Genomic DNA, 18,911 nt, shown 5'->3' on the forward strand with positions numbered 1-18,911 from the left:
TTGCTTGCCCAGCTGAAGCTGGTGCACTTGAATCTGAACAAAGAATGCGAAACAATTCCTGCTGTTTGAATGGCCTCAAAAATACATCCACGTCAATACGCGTACACGGGAAAATCTCCTGGCGCCAGAAGGCTGTTCGTTTTTATGTCAGTGCCAAAAATTATAAGGAAGGCTTAATGATGCAATTAAGGGTGAAAAATTGTTCCTTTTATCACAGTTTCTCTGTTATAAAAAGTAAAAGGGAACCTGTTTCTTTGCCTTATTTCCTACACTGTAGAAAGTGCGTGTCACGTGTAAGTAATCTGCATTTCGCTAATGGCAGTCGTTTTGAACTTGCATTCTGTCATCTCTTAAGCAAAACCAGACCTGCTGAGGACCTGAAATACACTTTTAAGAAACTCATAATGTGAGGGGCGTCTGGATTTACTCTTGCCGCCAACCGGTAATGCAGGGGCGGGTAGCCCGGTGCTGTGCTGCCCTCGGACCTTCCTACGGGGGCAGCCGCGCCAGCCACCCGGCTCTGGGAGGGACGGAAGGCGGAACCTCTGTGCGAAGGTCACAGGGAAGACGGGGCCGCGAGAGGCTGAGCCTGAGCCTGCGGACCTGGGAGGAGACTCGGGGTCAAGATCCAGGGACGGGCTGCCCCTGGGGCCATAGAGTCTGGATGCTGGCCCTGGAGTGGGGCCAGATGGAGTCCTGCACGGGACTGAGCCATACAGGTCTGTAGCTCCCCTCGCTCCCTCAGCTACGTCTCCCGGTGCCTCTAGAAAAGACCATCTCCAGTAGTCCCCGGTCTTCTTCTCTAATTACAAAAAATATTAAACATATAGGAAAGCATGGATAATCTAATAAATACTTCTGTACCTACTACCCAGCTTGGTCAAATCTACCTTTTTTTTTTTTTTTTTCAATTTTTGTTTCAGATCTTTTATTTCTTATTTAGAAATTAAATTGAACCTGTACCACTGAAGCTTTCTCCTTTCCTCTCTAGAAGTAACCGCTACTTTGAATTTGGGTTTTACCATCTCTGAGCATTCTTTAGTATTTCTGCCACATGTGCACGTGTCCACAAGTACTACACAGTATGGTAGTGGACATTCTAGAACTTCTATAAAAGGTGTCTCGCTTAACTGTTCTTTTGCAGTATGCTTGTTTTGTTCCACCTTCTGGGTTTTTTTTTTTTAATTTTTTATTTTGTTATTAACATAAAATGTTTTATTAGCCCCAGGGGTACAGGTCTGTGAATTGCCAGGTTTACACACTTCACAGCACTCACCATAGCACATACCCTCCCCAGTGTCCATCACCCCACCCCCCTCTCCCTCCCTCCCGCCTCCCCCGAAACCCTCAGTTTGTTTCCTGAGGTAAAGAGTGTTCCGCTTTCTGTTTTGATACGTATTCGTGTTGGTGGCTATAGCTGTGTCCTACTTGTTTTCATCCTTTGGGGTTTTCTGTTGTACCAACGTGCTATATGCCTTCTCCTGTTGAAAGACATTTGAGTGGTGTGCAAATTTTTCAAAATTACACATGATGCTCAATCGAACGTTTTTGTGCCTGTCTCCTTACTCCTGTCTCCTTACACCCGCCCGTGGGAGATGCTTTGTTTGGGAAGTTTCTGGATCGCAGGGTGTGAGCATCGAGATGTTAGCAGGTTGCCCTCCAACGTGGCTGCACGCCCTCCACCCCCCAGCAGATGGAGGATTTCTTTCAGCTCATCTTTTCTCCCATACTCTGCACTCCTCGTAAGTTCTAGGTTTTTCCCATAAATATGAACCAACCTCTTACTTTCCTCATTTTGCTGTGCACATCCCTGTGTAGTGTGTGGAAGCAGCTTTCCTGTTTGTGCTGACCACTGCTCACATCCTTGACCCATTTTCTCCTTAGGTAGTTTGTCCTTCTCCTACTGGTTCTTGGAGAGATGCTAAAGTCCGTACACGTTCCATATGCTAATTATACCCTGGTCACATAAGCGCTACGAGCAGCCGCTGCTGGTCTGTGCTCCTGCTCTCCGTCACTCTAGTGCTGCTGTCGCATACCAGTTTGAAATTCCTGTGTTGTTGACTTTATTGATTTAAAGAATTTATGCTTGCAAGTTTTGCACTTACATGTGGCTTTGTAATCCACCTTGAATTTGGTTCTGTGTGTGGCATGAGGTAGGGATCAAACGTTTGCTTTTTCCATGTGGATAGCCCGGTGTCTTAGTACCATCGACTGAGGAAGCCGTCCTCCCCCTGTGGGTCTGCGTCCCCTGTCCTCCGCAGATGAATGCCCACATCGGCCCGGGCGTATGTCTGAGTGCTCCGTGGGTCCTTCCGTCCGTGCTGTGCACACATGGTCTTTATCGGTCTCACGGACTGTCCTGATACAGGACGTAAATTTTCACCTTATTTTCTCATCCCTGGGATTGTCTTGCTATTCTTGGCCGTTTGCTCTTCAGAATCAGTGTTAGAATAAGCTTCGTATGCCACAGAAAGTCCTGAGTTTTTATTAGAAATACATTGAGTTTGTAAATTAAAATGGAAGGCAATTGACATCTTTTCAGTATTGAATCTTTTGGTCTGCTGACCTGGTATAACTCCCATTTAATTAGGTTTTCTCTTACGTCTTTCAGAGAACTTTTCTGCCTTTTCCGTAAGGACGCACTCAGTGTGTTGAGTTCTTGGGTGCCCCAAGCCCTCTCCCCAGTGAAAGTTGTGCAGGGGAGGGCTCCACACCGCCAAGGACTGCCGCCCGCCTATGGTTCGGGCCTGTCTGAATGTCCCTTCAGCACCTCTGCCTGGTGTGTGCGGCGGGATGGGGCCCTGAGTGCTCGGGTTCCCCTGGGAGTGATGTGGGCGTCCCTCACCATGCTGCTTTCTTTCAGGGCAGGTTCTGGGGCGCGCCGCCCGGGTTGTTAGACGCAGTTTACTGGAGGCAGTAGAGCCCGAGGGCCGGGAGCGTCCAGCCGTCCGATCCAACTGCAGTGGGATGCGGGCTCTTTCATGGTCATTTCCAAGTCCATCTGGGCACTTACATGGATTGTCTCTTGCTCAGCTAGAGACATTTAGGATTTTTAAAAAGGTTATGGGTTATAGGAACAGTGTTTCTCCTTGGCCTCTGGAATTCCCTGTCCCCTGAATCCTGACTTTATTCTGTGAGCATTTTAGGAGGAGACTGGTTTTCCAAAGAAGCAATAGGCCAGTGTGAAGCCTGTTGGCACACAGCCCTGAACTCGCCGTTCCGTGGGCCTGCCATCGCCAGGCGGGACGCATACTGTGGAGCCGTGCAGCGCAGGGACTGGACATTTCCACGCGGGGTTGTGTGGCAGGAGCCTGACCTGCTTTAACCCCGCAGGTGCACGAGCTCAGGAGGAATCAGGTGCCACTCGTCAGTGGTGGCCTGGAGGTCCTGGCGGATTCCTCCCTCTTGTCCATCACCTTCTCGGACAGCCCTGACCTTGTTGAGGTGACAGCGGTCCCCAGGGAGTCATGCTGTGTGTAGACTGCTGTGCCCTGTGGCTCAGGCTAGGACTTCTCGGGAGGACAGCGCAGATGGCTCTGGGAATACCAGGGTGAGCATTCCTCTGACCCCAGTGGGGAGAAGCCTGCGACCACAAGGCTGGTCAGGGGCTGGCCCTTGACGTGTTGGGTCTGCGCCCAGGGACCGACCCTGTGCTGGAGGGTGACCACCTCCATTCCCCATCCCACATGGTGCAGCGCTCGGGGCAAAGCCCCTGCTTGGTGGCCGGTCACAGGGTGGTGTTGCCGGGTGGGGGGACAGCACAGGGCACCGACTGAGTGCCGATGCAGTGAGGGCAGGGTTCTGGAAGGCGACCCCGTGGCCAGGGACCCTGCTCACGGTTGGCTCGGTCGTGTGCTGTACACCGTTGCTGTCTTGCCTGATGACCCGGGCGAGCTCTCGAGGTCTCCACCCTTCTCACCTGACCCCTCCAGCTCTGTGGTAGTCACAGGCTGGGTGCTGGGCCCAGAGGTAGCGGGACAGGACCTGGTACATGCTCCTGCGGCAGTGGAGAGGGGTGTGACCCCACCGGGTGGCCTGTCCCCACGTACACAGTGCCCCAGGGTGCCGCGGAGGCACCTTTCTGGAACCTGCCCTTGCAACCAGAAGCTTCCCCGGCCCCCAGTGCTATGCTTCCTTCCCTGTGGGTTGATGCCTCGCCTGGCCCTGACCTGCCGTGTGCACGGGCGGGGTGGGGGGGCCTCTTCAAAGTCACGTCCTCTGCCCTCCACAGCTCTGCTTCTCCATCCAAATGCCGGGTTGTCCTGGCCGATGTCACAGCAGTCAGGACAGCCCTGATTGGATGTCCTAGACCTTGGAGAGAGTGGACATCCCTCTGTGCTGAGTGGGTGTGGGCTGTGGGCAGGGGCAGGGGTGAGCTGTGGGCAGGGGCAGGAGCAGGCTGTGGGCAGGGGCGAGCTGTGGGCAGGGGCAGGGATGGGCTGTGGGAGGGGATGGGCTGTGGGCCGCCACCGGGGAGACCCAGCCTCCTCAGCCTGCCCCGCGTGGCTGCTGGTTATTACCGTCTGGGTGAAGCTTCATTAAAGCAGAAGCTCTTTTTTCATGATGATATCAATTTTTTATTTATTAATTTGCTGTTTTAATGTAATTTACCAAGTCATCAAAGATAGATAATCCATGTAAGCAATGTTGTGAAAGCCCGCTTTCTCCTAATGCTGTGTCCTCTGGAAGTGGAGGTGACGCTTACCCCACCCTCTGCTGGCCCCCCGGGGCATCTTGTGGGCGGCAGCTCCCAGCGAGGGCAGGCACCAGGGCTGGCCTCAGGCGGACTTCCCCACTCCCTCAAATCAAAGGCCCTTAAGCAAATTAAAAGTGTAAACAAGGTTCCTTCCAGAAGTCATCATTCTGGAACGTCCCTAAATACTCCCGGAGACCTTCTCTCAGCGTTTGCAATACTAATTAGCAGTCTTGCACTGCTGGGTTGCTTCTCCGAAGACCTTAGAGCCCTGTTTTCTGTGTGTTGTTCAGTCATCTTACGTATCTGAAAAGAAATAGGCGTGTGTCTTCATGTTTGCTCTCAGCATCCCGCCTGTCCGTTCCCCTTGTGCACACACGTGAGTGGGTATGGGTGTGTGTGACGTCATCCAGTCTTTGCTCCTGCTGTGGGGCTTGGAGTTTGGGGCCGGGCTTAGACAGGAGGGAGGGTCACAGAGAGAAGGGGCTCCCAGGGTGGTGGGAGAAAGGACTGGTGAACTTTGAGGATAGCTGGCCGGGCTCCTGGGAGGAGGGCCAGGTCAGCTGGCTTCCTGGGAGACACAGGAAAGACCTTGAGGAACGAATAGGGTTTATGTGGCCAAGAAAACTCCGGGAGGATTAGCTGCTAGGGTGGTGGCAGTGGGTACCAAAACAGAGGTGAGGCTAGGAGGGTCTGGCATTTGGGGGGAGATTGAGAGGGTCCAATGTCAGAGGGGGTGGGGCGGGGTCCCTGACAGCAGAGGACTGTGTCATGTTAATAGTTCGGAAGTTATCCTAGAGGCAGTGGACCTTTAGGAGCGATACTGTGACGAGACAGGCGTCCATTTAGTCAGAGAGGGCGTCCTGCTCTCAGTGGGCAGGTGGGCTGGGGGCCGGAGGACAGGCCTCGAGATCAGTGGGGTTGGTGTTATGGATGTCTCAGCAGCGTTTTACCAGCTTCGAATTGTTAGTAGCTACAGTTCCAACACAGATGTTTTGAATGTTAATAGTTAATGTTGATTTAAAGAAAATGAATAGGGCAGAGCCTTTTGTGCTGGTGTCACAGAGTACGCCAAAGGATGCTGGTGTAATGTTTAAAAACATAGCCGTAAAGGAAAGGATGCTGTCATTGGCCGGAAATAACGAGAAAATATAAGTCTAGAGTGATAAGGGGGCAACACCAAAGCGGGTGCCCACCCAGGGGAATCTGCCAGTTCCTCTCTAGGGTCTGCCCCTGGGTTAGAGTGAGCCACGGTGGGGAGAAGAACCCCAGGGGGACCGTTCAGAGACTCAGTGGGTGCTGGTGATTGCCTTTCTTGGGTTTGGCCATGGAAGTTTAAAGAAAAAGAAAAAACCTCTCCTCTCAGAGAGGTCACCGCAGTCCTGGATTCACAAGGGTTTGGAGCCCTAATTTCCATGACCTATTTGTCCTAAAAAATTTCAAGCTGAAAATTTAGTTGAAAGTAGTCTGGTGATAATAGTGCCCTCAGGTTCAGGTAGAAGTAAACACAGTTTTTTTCTCCCGAAGAAAATCATTTTTGATGCAAGCTTCAAAAAATTCCAACAGATAAAGTTCCAAGTAACATAAGCTCCAAAAGGGGAACCCCATCGCGGAACAAGGTAGCAGGCCACGAGGGGGAAGAATCAGCAGAGAAAACAAACTGGAGAGAGGCCTACAAAGACTGCGGATCATAGGGTTCTCAGAGACAGGCTAGACGGTGAGCTCACTGGGTTTAAGTCAAGGAAAGGAGCACAAGGGAAGGGGGCCCATCACAGTTTCCAAGGCAGGTGCGAGGAAAGAGCCAGGTGTCAAATTTACTGGATGCTCTCATTGCCCCGGAATTGTGGTGTGACACATTGGGAGAGCCGACTAAGGAAAGACGACTCCCAGAAAGTACCTTGTCCAGGGAGACAGCCTGGTGAAAAGGGGAATAGACAAAAGAGCTCAACTTTACCCACCCCAAATTCTGAGACATGAAAGAGAGTACAGAGGGACAAGTGATGATGTCTTCCAGATTGATGGGGGCAGCCGACTCCAGGGACTCAGGGTGCCCGGGAGATCTCTAGTAGGACAAACAGTATAGGGAAGGGGCCAGACACCAGCACCAAGTACCTGGAAAGCAGGCAGAGAGAAAAGCTGGGTTTCCTGGGAAGGGACGACAGGCAGACGTAGCATTATACGGCAGAGGCTGGAAGACGGTGCGGTAACCTCTTCAGAAACGAGAGCCAATCTGGCATTGTGTATCCGGCAAAACTACCTTCCAGGAAAGAGAAGGACGTGAAGACATTTTTAGACAAAAAAACGGAGAGCGTTTACTACTGAAAGCCCCTCTCATGGAAGGAGCTGCTAAAGGTTCCATTTCAAGAAGGAGAATGACTTCAGAAGGAAGGTCTCAGTGCAAGCAGAAACAAGCACGAAAAGAGGAAGTTACGAGTTACTACATCTGAAACAGTGAGAAGAATATCTGTGTTTGTGATGTTAAAAACATCAAGATAGAACTCAAATTGACCAAGGCCAGTATTAGCTTTTCACCAGGGAACCTAAGATCTGTGTATGTCTTTGCTGTGCCTGGAGTGAACATACGCCTGACTTCTGTGTTGTTTGCGAAGGTGGTGAAGATCATGATGACTCAAGACCCTGAGTTAGGACGCACGCTGACGTTTGCAGAGTAGCTATTAAAATAGTAGAAACAATTCCGTAAGCTCCAGAATCGCTGGGGCTGTAGAAGAAGGGGGAAAGTACATCAGTCCAGCTGTAGACAAGGAAGAAAAATAATATAAAATAATATAAAAAATAAAATAATAAAAGAAGCGGAATAACTATAAATTTAAAAGTGAGAAGATGCAGATGACTCTGAGTGAATCCGGAATCTGTTGGCAGGAGCTCAGCTCCACAGGGACTGTGTCTGGAGTTTTTAAAATCCAACACTGTACTAGTTATGAGACAAACATAAGGACGCAGAAAGAGAACAAGCAAAGGATGAGAAAAACACACCCAGCAGGTTGTATCCGTCCCGACAACCAGGGACGGTCAGAAATGAAAATTTTCCAACCACCATTTTCATTTTTATTTTTGAATTTTTGTAAAGATTTTATTTATTTATTTGACAGACAGAGATCACAAGCAGGCAGAGAGGCAGGCAGAGAGAGAGGAAGGGAAGCAGGCTCCCCGCTGAGCAGAGAGCCCGATGCGGGACTCGATCCCAGGACCCTGGGATCATGACCTGAGCTGAAGGCAGAGGCTTTAACCCACTGAGCCACCCAGGCACCCCCTATTTTCATTTTAAAATTTAACTTAGTGTTTTTCAGTTCAGGCACAGTTAACATAATGTCACATGCGTTTCAGGTGCGCAGCGTGTTTCCACTGTTCTGTACATGTCTCAGCCCTCGTCGCGACACGTGTGCGCCTTGTCCCCTTTACTTCACCCCTCCTCCCACCCACCACCCCTCTTGCAACCTCCAGTTGTCTGCATTTGAAGTCTGTTTTTCTCTCTCTCTTTCTTCTTTCTTTGTTTTGTTGTTTGAATTCCACGTGAGTAAAATCATAGGATGTCTTTCTCCTGACTTACTTCACTCAGCGTATGCTCTCTAGCCCATCTGTTTTGTTGCACGTGGCAAGATCTCATTCTGTTTATGGCTGAGTACCATTCCATTCCATATATGCACCACATCTTTATCCCTTCATTTCTTTTTTTTTTTTTTTTAAAGATTTTGTTTATTTATTTGACAGAGATCACAAGCAGGCAGAGAGGCAGGCAGAGAGAGAGAGAGAGAGAGGAGGAAGCAGGCTCCCCAATGAGCAGAGAGCCCGATTTGGGGCTCGATCCCAGGATCCTGAGATCCTGACCTGAGCCGAAGGCAGAGGCTTTAACCCACTGAGCCACCCAGGCGCCACCTATCCCTTCATTTCTTGATGGGCACTTGGGCTGCTTCCGGATCTGGGTTGTTGTAAATAATACCACAGGAAACACCGGGCGCATGTATCTCTTTGAGCTTGTTCCTGTTTTCTTTGCTTAGTGCATTACTGGATCACAGACTGGTTCTAGTTTTACTTTCTGAGGAGCCTCCATACTGTTTCCCACAGTGGCTGTGCTGATTTGCGTTCCTGTCAACAGTGTGTGAGGGTTCCTTTTTCTCCGTATCTTTGTCAGCACTTGTTATTCTCGTGTTTTTGATTTAGCCATTCTGACAGGTATGAGGTGGTCTCTCATTGTGGTTTGGATTTGTAGGTCCCTGATGGTGAGTGACGTGGGGCATCGTTTCCTGTGTCTGTGGGCCGTCTGTGTGTCTTCTTTGGAGAAATGTCTGTTCAGTTGCATTGAACATTTTTAATTGGGCTATTTTTGTTTTTGGTATTGAGTTGTATAAGTTCTTTATATATTTTAGATATTAACCCCTTATCCAATGTGCCATTTGCAGATACCCTCTTCCATTTGGTAAGGTTGCCTGTTTGTTTTATGTTGGTTTCCTTTGGTGTGCAGAGGCTTTGTATTTTGGTGTAGTCTCCATAGTTTAATTTTGCTTTTGTTTCCCATGCCAGAGGAGACATGTCCAGAAAAATGTTTTTATGGCTGATGTCAAAGAGATTACTGCCTATGTTCCCCACCCCCCAGGAATGTTATGGTTTCAGGTCTCAACGTTTAGGTCTTTAATTGACTTTAAGCTTATTTTTGTTCAAAACACTATTTTTATAAGTACCGCCTGTTAACCGATTGTGCCACTGGAGCTCCAAAACACTATTTTTAATAGTTACAAAAAATATAAGCTACTTTGGGAAAATCTAACAAAAGATGCAATGTAACTGTACCTTGGAAACTATGTAACATTGTTAGAAATAATTAAAGAAGAGGTAAGTCAGTGGTTCACTGTACCGTGTTCGTGAGTCAGGACACCGTGTCGTAGAGATACGATTCTCCCAAATCGATCTACACATTCAGTGCAATTCCGGTAAAATCCCAGGAAGCTTCTTGGAGGAATTGACAAACTGGCTCTAAAGTTTTCATGGAACTGCAGAATACTTAGGACAGACAAAACAACTTTGATAAGAGCAAAAATAGGGGACTAACGCTACCTAATTACTAACTCCATGGAGAAAGGGTAGTCTTTTCAACAAATCACGAGAACAGTTAGATATCCATGTTTTTAAACCAAGGAACTTCATCCCCTACCCTACACCATAGACAAAATGTACAATATTTTCTTAGAACATTTTTTTGGTATAACATAACTCAAAATGTATCGCAGAACTAAATGTAAAGCTTGAAACTATTCCAGAAGAAACCCTTTATGCCCTTAGGTTAGGCGAAGATTTCTGAGAAATGACACCAAAAGCAGGACCCATGAAAGAGCAAAGGAATAGATTGAACTTCATCAAACTTTAAAATTCATGCTCTTCAAGAGTCAATGTCAAGAGGATAAAAGACGAGTTGTAGACAGAAGTGTTTGTAAAGCACGCAGCCGATCAAAGGCTTGTATGTAGAGTGCATGGAAAGTCGCTCCTGCCTCCGCAGTAGGAAACAAACAGCTCAGGGGAAACTGGAGAGACACTCCACCAAGAACGTCAAATAAATACATTCGAGATGTTGGTCGTTAGAGAAGTGTAAATATGGAAATTAACACCGTAGTGAGATCCTACGGCTCACCTCTGAGGAGGGCTCATTTTAAAAATACTGACCGTTTCGTACATCGACAATGGGGTGACCGAACCGGGACTCCGTCTGCTGCTGGTGGGAATGTCCACTGGTGCAGACGTGATGCAAATAGTCTGGTAGGGTCTCCAGAGTCAAAACGTGCTACCGTGGAATCCAGCCTTCTGCTCCTCGGGCAGCCGCGGAAGTGCATCGAAGGCATATATTCATAGGAAGTCTGGTACGCGACGTGCATGGCAGCCGAGTTTGTCGTGGCCCCACACTTAGAGCCACTCGTCAACAGGCAAACAGCTCTGGCGAACAAGCTCTCACAGGTATTAATGGCACATTACTGAGCAGTCAGAGGCAGTGGCCTTGTAGTGACATGGCTGAGTGTCACAGCAATAGTGCTGAGTCACGGTACCTGGACACAAAGCACGTGCCGGACGGGTCTCTCTGCACAGAAGTGTAGGAAGTGTATGGGGTGCCTGGGTGGCTCAGGTGGTTAGGCATCTACCTTCGGCTCAGGTCATAATCTCAGGGTCTTGGGATCAAGCCCCGCTTCAGGGCTCCCTGCTCAGCAGAGAGCCTGCTTCTCCCTCTCCCTCTGTCTGCTACTCCCCCTGCTTGTGTTCTCTCTCTTTGTCAAATAAACAAAATCATAAAAAAAAAAAGTATAGGAAGTGTGAACTGTTGTTGTGACAAAAGTAGATCATGATTGCCTGGGGACTAGGGGTTGGGGGAGAGCGTGTAGACGGGCCTGAGGAAACTTGCAGGTGATGGACAGGTTCATTCTCTTGATTGCGACGGTGGTTTCACAGGTATAGACTTACATCAAAACCTAGCAATTATGTACTTTCAATATGTAAATTTATTGTTTGTCGGTTATAGCTCGACAAGAGCTGCTTAAAATCAATGAACCCAACAAAAGTTGACAAGTAGTTATGGTCCTGCGACACCCCTGCCCCTCCTGGAAGACTTTAAGGCAAAAGCATTACCTGATAAGGGGAATCACATGTACTGATGTTGATCAGCACGCCAGGAAGGTAAAATAATATAAAACGCATATGCGTCTAATAACATAGTTTCCAAATATATAAAACAAAGATTGGTAGAACTGTAAGGAGAAATCAGATCAGCCATTGTAATGGGGTTTTTAACACATTTCTGTTATTGATAGCTCACGAGGTGACAAAGTCAGCAAGGATTTATAGGAGACCTGAGCAACGTTATTGATTGAATTTCCCTAATGAACACGTATGGGATATTGTATCCAAGGACTCTCGAATACATACTCTTAACACATACCTGGTGACAGCTGGCATTTACTTACTATTTACTATGCTCCAGCATTATCCTAAGTACTTAATGTTGTTTTATTTACTTAATCTTCATAATATTTCACAGATGAGGAACGGAGGCAGGGGGAGGCTGGATACTTTGTTTGATGATAGAGCTAGTAAGTGGCAGAACTGGGTTCAAACCAGGCCCCCGCTGTGCTTTTGATCTGTGAATGTGCTGCCTTATGGGGCCTTGGTGGAAGCTAATTGTTTTCCACTCCAAAAACCAAATCCAAACGAACAAAAGAATCCTCATCATGGAACTAACATTCTCTTTTTACAGATTTATTTGAGAGAGAGAGGTGTGAGTGAGCTCACAGTGGGGGGAGGCAGGAGCACAGGGCGCACGGAGAGAGAGAGGAGGCTCTCAGTCAGACTCAGGCTCCTTCCTGTGACCCTGGGATCACGATCTGAGCTGATACGAAGAGTCAGATGCAAACCGACTGTGCCGTCCAGGCGCCCCTACATCACATGCTCCTGCGACACGACTGAGTTACAAGCCAGTAACCAAAGGAAGCTCAGAAGTCGAAACCAGATAAGCGCGAGCCACAGGTTTGTCGATTTTTAGTATATGTGCTGCTGAAGTGAGCACTGTTGATAGATTTTTAAAAAACATGCTAATAATTAAGTTGTGGTTCAAACAAGTAAATCATAAAATAAGGCAGAACATTCTTAGTACTTAAGGATAGTAAAGACATCATTCAGCTGTGGAACGTGGCGGACGTGGGGCTCCTAGAAGACCGTGCGTAGCCTCAGATGCTTGCTTGTGTTGGAGACGAGGAAGAGCCAGACACGAACGAGCTAATCACCGTCCGTCTCACGTTCCAGAAAGGACCGGATGATGGAAACATAACTCGAAGTCATTCTGCGTCTGTGTATGCTGGAGTCCGTACAGCGTCCGCGGCAAAGCAGGGCGCGCTGGCAGCAGGAAGGCCGTGCTGAGGGCGACAGCAGAGGTGGAGGAAGTATGGGAGATTGGCCGGTCGAACACGGACCCAGAAGTTGGTTCTTGGGAAACACGGACAAAATTAGTCTTGGGCACCGTTGAGGACGGTAGTGAGGAAAGGCACACACGCGCGCATTCCTAAGGCTGTCCAGTAGGGTGCGGCTACACGTGCAGCAGGGACTTCAAGAAAAATGGGTTATTATGAACAAATTTGAAAACTTAGATGACAGATTCTTTAGAGAAAGAAAAATTTTCAAAAATGTTGAAGGAGTCTGAGGAGTTAGAACTTGAGTCAGGGATCCCTGTCTTTCTACCGGGAAAGCGGCAGGCCTGGCATGTTCTTCAGGGGATTCCTAGCAAGCACGCCGCGGGGAGACGTCCTGGTCTGGTACGGACTCTGAGCGTGGAAGCTGAGAAAGAGGCAGGCACAGTCTTCACATTTCAGCTGGACAGCGGCAGTTCAGGAAAGGCCAGCGGGGGGCCCGTCTCAGCGTAGACGTGGAAACCCTCTAAATGAAACATGAGCGAATGGGACTGAGCTGTGATGAAACAGAATACGTTGTGGCCAGATTGAGTTTATCCGGGAATGCAAGGTTGGCCTGACGTTAAGGAACCAAGTACACTGGTGTCAGTCATCACAGGAACAGATGAGAGAGAAATGACCTTATCAGCTCCACTGATGCAGGGAGAGCGTCTGAGGGAGTTCTGGAAGCTGCCGTCGTAAGAACTAGTGAGTCAGGCCGTGTGTCCTGCACAGCTCTGTGTTACTGTCCACCGGAAAGACTCAGGGCAAAGCCCAGGTGGTTATCGGGGCTGAGGCGTGCAGAGGCGTGGTCCCTGCGAGGTGAGGGTGTGCAGGGCAGGGGCGCGCCTGCACCGTCCGCAGCCCAGGGCAGCGAAGTGAAGTCCCACTGGGCCGCAGTGTCTGTCCTCCCTCCCAGCTCTGTGCCGCCAGCGTGGCCACACCCCTTCTCTGCCTTCTTCTGTGATTTACTCGTTGGAACCATGGCTTACTTGGTAGCTTTCTGGAAGATTAGAAGCATGTGGCTCACTGGGATTCTGTCTTTTGAGCTATCTTTGGTTGTTGGTCTGTAACTCAGTTGTGTTGTAAGAGGAACGGGAAGAGCCAAGTTTTGAGAACCCGGTTTCAAAAGCTGGGAGCGCACGCCTGAACTAGGGCCGGCACGGGAGGAGGGAGTGCCCCGAAGAGGGGGCGAGCGGAACCCACTGCGGGAGGGACGGTCCACCCGGTGAGGACCCTCCTCCCTGCCCCACCGGTTCACGGTTCCAGGTGGCTTCGTTTCCCTGGGGGTGCCCTCCAGGAGCCAGGACCGGAGTTGAGCCCCGGCCAGTGACCCGGCCCCTGTGGGCAGGTGTCCTCCCTGGGTCCTGGCCCGGAATGTGGGCTCGTCAGTGTGCCTTCTGTTATTGCTGGCCGTCATCTGTGTGGGAGGGCGGGAGAGACAGCCTGTCACCTCCTCTTTGTCAGGAGCCTGTACCGATGTGAAGGGGAGAGAGGAGGAAAAGCGAGCAAGTCACATGGGCTTTGCCCTGAGCACCCCGGGGGCTCTGCCTGGCGGGGGACGCCAGCCACCGGTGGCCGCGGGGACGTGTGGGCGTACTCATGTCCCCTGTGTTCTCTCTTGCAGTCTGAACCCGATGGCTTTTCTCATTTCCACCTGTATGTCTGCGCTGCTTTTCTGGTGAGATGGAGGAAGGAAATTCTAGAGGAGAGGGATTTCCAGGTAAGTACGTGCCTTCTCGAAAGGCCTGCACTTGATTTTCTCCTGGGGGAGATTCACGACACTCTCGTTCTGGGGCTGTCTGAGTCGTGACACTGACCTCTCGCCGTTGGCAAGCTCAGCCACCGAGCCAGACGCGCGGCCCTTTCCCAGCCTCCCAAAGGCGCTTCCTGAGCCCAAGTGTGTCCTCGACAGCGCAGCCCTGAGGGGTGGTTGCGGGCTGCCATGTGTTACGGGAGGTGCCGGGCGCTGAGCAGACTGCCGCTTCACAGCTGTGTGACTCGGGCATGTCGCTTAGCCTCTCTGGGCACTTTCCTCAGCGACTCGTCAGCTCTGTGCTCAAGTAAGGGGCTCCTTGGGGGCTGAGTCCCCAGCCCCTCCCCCACGAATGTGCCTCCAGGGGTGGCCTGAATACCATGGGGGTGTTGACCCCTTCACAGGGTGCTCTCCACGGGGCCCCCAGATGTCTCAGCGCTTCTGCTGGTGACCTGGGAAGATGGGGGACTCACAGGTACATGGAAGGGAGTGTCAACTGTGGGGACCAGGGACCCTGGGCTCCGCCCCACCTGGCTAGGGACACTCTCTGGCCACTTTACCTCCTTGAGACGCTTGGCTTTTAGGTCAGGGGCCACTAGGAGGCCCTATGTCTGAGTCACCATGAGGTGGCTCTGGGCAGTCTGCTTGGCTTTGTGGCTCCCAGCTCCTTGTGGGAGGTTTGGGGTAACAGTGCTGGCTGAGCCGGAGGCTGGCCTGTGGAGAGCCTGGCTGCTTCTCTGCGGGAGAGGGGCACAGCTTCCCTGGGGCACAGCGGCCAGCCATGCTGTGACCCCGGCCCGCACACGCCCCTGCGTTGGGCTGACTCCCTGAGCGTCTCCTGGGGAACAGGTGATACGAGGAGACCGGGGCTCTCCCCATTGACCCTGTGTAGGATTCTCTTCGCCTCCTCCTGGGCTCTGCCTTGTGGGGGAAGGTGAGACAGAACGCAGGGTAACCGGAGTTCATGACCGTGGGGGCTGCGTGAGAACGTGCTAAAGTGGGAGGCTTGTCACTGCCCCAGGGGTCACTCTTGAGGCCCGACCCTCAGCAGCCTGAGCCACATGTGCCTGGGAAATGGCCCTTGAGTCCCAGTTGGGGAGAGACTCATGACAAATGGGTCACCTTACAAAGGGGCTTTGCCACTCTGCCGCCATTTCCTCCCCTGCTCCCCAGACGAGGACGTGCCACCAGGATCCCCTTCCTGGGTCATGGGGACGGTGCCAGTCAGCTTGTGCTCATGAGTGTGAAGTGCCATAAGGGGCTGACGTAGAGCTGTCACCCCCTGGGCTGGGGGACCACGGGTGGGAACAGCCCTGCAGGCGAGGGACCTGGGTGAGGTCCGGGGAGGTCGGCCCCGGGCCTGGTGGGGCCTCCCGTCTTCCCACTCTTCACACAAGAGCCCTTTGAGGGGGCGGCCCGGGGCTCTGCCACATGGCAGGTGACCCCCGGAGGCAGTGTTCCTGGTGGTCTGGAAGATGTGTTGCCAAGTCCCGTGGCTCCTTAGCACGCCGCGTTTTCCCAGTGCGGGAGCCCTGCGTGGCGCTGGCTGCGGACGTTGCCCGGTGCTAGTGGGGGGTTCGCGCGGGAAACGGCCCAGAGCGGGCTGCCGGCCTTCTCAGGTACCGCTCCCGAGCTTGCGGTTCGTGGGGCCAGGGGGTGAGTGGAGCCCGTGCAGAGCACGGGGAGGACCCGGGGCGTCCGCGTCATGGGGTTGGATGAGCTCCTGGTATGAAGGCGGCAGCAAGTTGTAGAGGACTGAAGTAAGGGGGAGAGGGCGCGGGAAAGCAGAAATGCAGGAGCCTCTGGCGCGCTGGTGAGTGTGGGGGATCGTGTTTGTAATCCTGGTGTTTTAGGACAGCGAGTGCACCCAGGAAGGACAGCCCGCGTGACTGAGACCAAGACCCCAAGTCTCCAGCAGGAGACCATACCCGGCACGAGGCTTTAGAAGCCCCCACGTCCACTCTGCAGACCTGTAACGTGCCCCTTGGGAAACAGCGTTGCTTTACGTCATTTTCATAGGAGCAGAGTCCCTTCCCGAGGAGAGCGGCTTCCCAGAAGCAAGGAGACTCCCCTGGTGTCCATCGGGGCCCTGCGGCGGGTGCCGGGGCAGGGGTGATGGGCTCTGCCCGCTGCGCTCGGTTTCCCTGAACTCGGGCCGGTGGTGTACCTCGGCTTCCGAGGCTCTCCCAGGCCGGACCAGCGCAGCCCTTGTGGCCTTCCCTCTGGGCCAGGCCCTGCGCAGACTGTCCCCAGACTCCATTCCCCCAATGTGTGTGGGCTGGCTGGGCCCAGGACAGGGGGCTGTGGGCTGGGGCAGGAGCCTGCCACAAAGGCATAGAGCAGGGCAGGGAACCCCGGACAGGGCCCCGCGGAGGACAGCTTGCTCTGCAGCTGGGAGTACGTCAGTGAGGCCCGCGCTGAGTGTGCCCCGGGGGTGGGGGCCAGGGTGGGGTGGCCGTCGGGAGACAGCCTGAGAAGGACAGAGCCAGGGAGGACTCCTGGCCTTTCCTAACACCTAACACGGTGTCCCGAGGGCCACAGGCATGGGGAAGAGGCCCGGGATGCAGCCGCAGAAGGACTTTGGGGCAAGGAGCCCTGAGGGAGGGATTGGGGAGAACAGACTCAGGGGATGGCAGCCAGGACCTAGGGACGTTACGACATGCCGGGGGAGGGGCGGCCACGGGCAGGGGGCACACACGGGAAGGAAACAGGGCTGGCACGATTCCCATCGGGCCGTGAGGAGGAAATGTTAAACAGGGCAGGGGGGGATGATGTCACATGTGGTCTGAGCGGCGCCTCGGGGCTTCACGGTGGGACGGAAGCTTTGGGGAGCGTGGGCCCAGGGCTCCTTCACTGAGGCCTTGATCTGTGTGCTGTGCTGTCTCTGTAGGTTAGACTTGAATTCAGAACCGCATGAAACAGACTCAGATGAAGCAAGTGCAGGGGGAGACACGGCGGGTCTGATCGGGAGAAGAGGGAGGTTATTTCGAGTCTAGATGCAGAGGCCGGGGCGGCCCGAGAGCTCTGGGCGGTGAGGGCTGTGTAGACCGTGGTCGCGTCCTCCACGTTTCTGTGGAACATTTGCAGAGCGGATCTTCGGCCCTCAGCAGTAAACGTCCACGTCTGGAAAGCTGGAGTGACGCAGGCTGTACTCGCTGAGCGCGACCCTTTCCGGCGAGATGCTGGCGAAGTTGAAACGGAAGAATCGGGCACGTAGGTCTTGTGGAGGCCGCGCGGGAAGAAAGTGGCCCCGGAAACACAGGGTGGCTTTTAGGAGCACGTGGGACGTGGCGCACCTGGGGGCATAGGCGGCTGAGCGTCTGACTCGGTTTTGGCTCTGGTTGTGATCTCAGGGTTGTGGGATCGAGCCCCATGTCAGGCTCGGTGCTCGGGGTGAAGGCGGCTTGAGGTGGTCCCTCTGCCCTTCCCCCACTCATCCTCACTGGCTCGCTCCCTCAGATGATAAGTAAATAAGCCCCACCCCCCGAATAAACCTTACTGAAAAGAAAAGAACACATGAGACGTGATGAACACAGACTCTCAGCCAACGCACTTTTATTATGTAAAAACATTAAAAATATACTAACCTTTTAACTCAAGAAGTGAGCTATGGAAAAATAAAGTCGACGTGTGATAAAGGTGGTAAAGGGTTAGTACACATAAATGAAGGGTCAGGAAATGGGGTTCGTGATAGAACTGAGAACATCTCGGATGCCTGGGGGGCTCAGTTGTTAAGTGTCTGCCTTCAGCTCAGGTTGTGATCCCAGGGTCCTGGGATCGAGTCCCGCGTCGGGCTCCTTGCTCAGCAGGGAGCCTGCCCCCCTCTGCCTGCCGCTCCCCCTGCTAGTGCTCGCTCGCTCTCTGACAAAGTCTTAAAAAAAAGAGCATCTCACGTAGAAGGCAGGCACAGATGTCGGCGGAGGAGGCGGCCTTTACCGCAGACCTGGACACGCGGGAGCAAACAGCTGTCCTCCTGGGTTTTGGGAAGGCAGAGTGCAGAGATTTAGGGAGCATAGAAAATGCCGGAATTGCCGCAAGATGAAGGAAAATAACAACCCTTGACTGGACCCAGAATTTTTTGATAAGTTCCAACGTTTTCCAGAGTCTTACCTTTAAAAACAGTTTTGAGGTCAGAACCCGTCTTGCCAGTGATTTCTCTCAAACGTTCCAGACCCTGTTGCCGTGTGCCCTGGGACTTGCAGAGGGAGATGAAGAACGGGCCTGTGTTGCTCAGAGCCGCCTGCCCGGGCGTTTCCCTCCTGTTGGCCCGTCTCACTCTGGATTATTACTGACCTCTGTCTGTTCTGTGTGTCTGTCTGCACACCGAGCTGACCGTGTGCAGCGCTGTGTGGTGAGGGCCCGTCCCGGCCCTGCTCACCGGGCTCCCTCGGCCCCGGCCCAGCGCCTGACCCGGGAAGGCAGGGACGTCAGCATGGGTTGAGTAGAGGAATTCTGCATTTATTAATATGAAGGGCAGCCCCTGCAGGAGTGAAATTAGAATCTAGTTCCGCGTAGCGGTAGAAATACC

The 18,911-nt window shown here is 52.3% G+C and overlaps 1 protein-coding gene across 3 annotated transcripts in view; it reads left to right on the forward strand.

The window, feature by feature from the left end:
* Positions 1 to 18,911, forward strand: part of TBC1D22A (TBC1 domain family member 22A) — a 298,901-nt gene that overhangs the window by 259,679 nt on the left and 20,311 nt on the right. For all 3 annotated transcript variants that reach the window (XM_047740627.1, XM_047740628.1, XM_047740626.1), the window contains one exon: positions 14,255 to 14,350. In XM_047740627.1, the coding sequence (XP_047596583.1) occupies positions 14,255 to 14,350 (96 nt within the window). The remainder of the gene's footprint in view (positions 1 to 14,254; positions 14,351 to 18,911) is intronic.

Source organism: Lutra lutra, chromosome 8, assembly GCF_902655055.1.
Source record: "Lutra lutra chromosome 8, mLutLut1.2, whole genome shotgun sequence".
NCBI classification, from domain to species: Eukaryota; Metazoa; Chordata; class Mammalia; order Carnivora; family Mustelidae; genus Lutra; species Lutra lutra.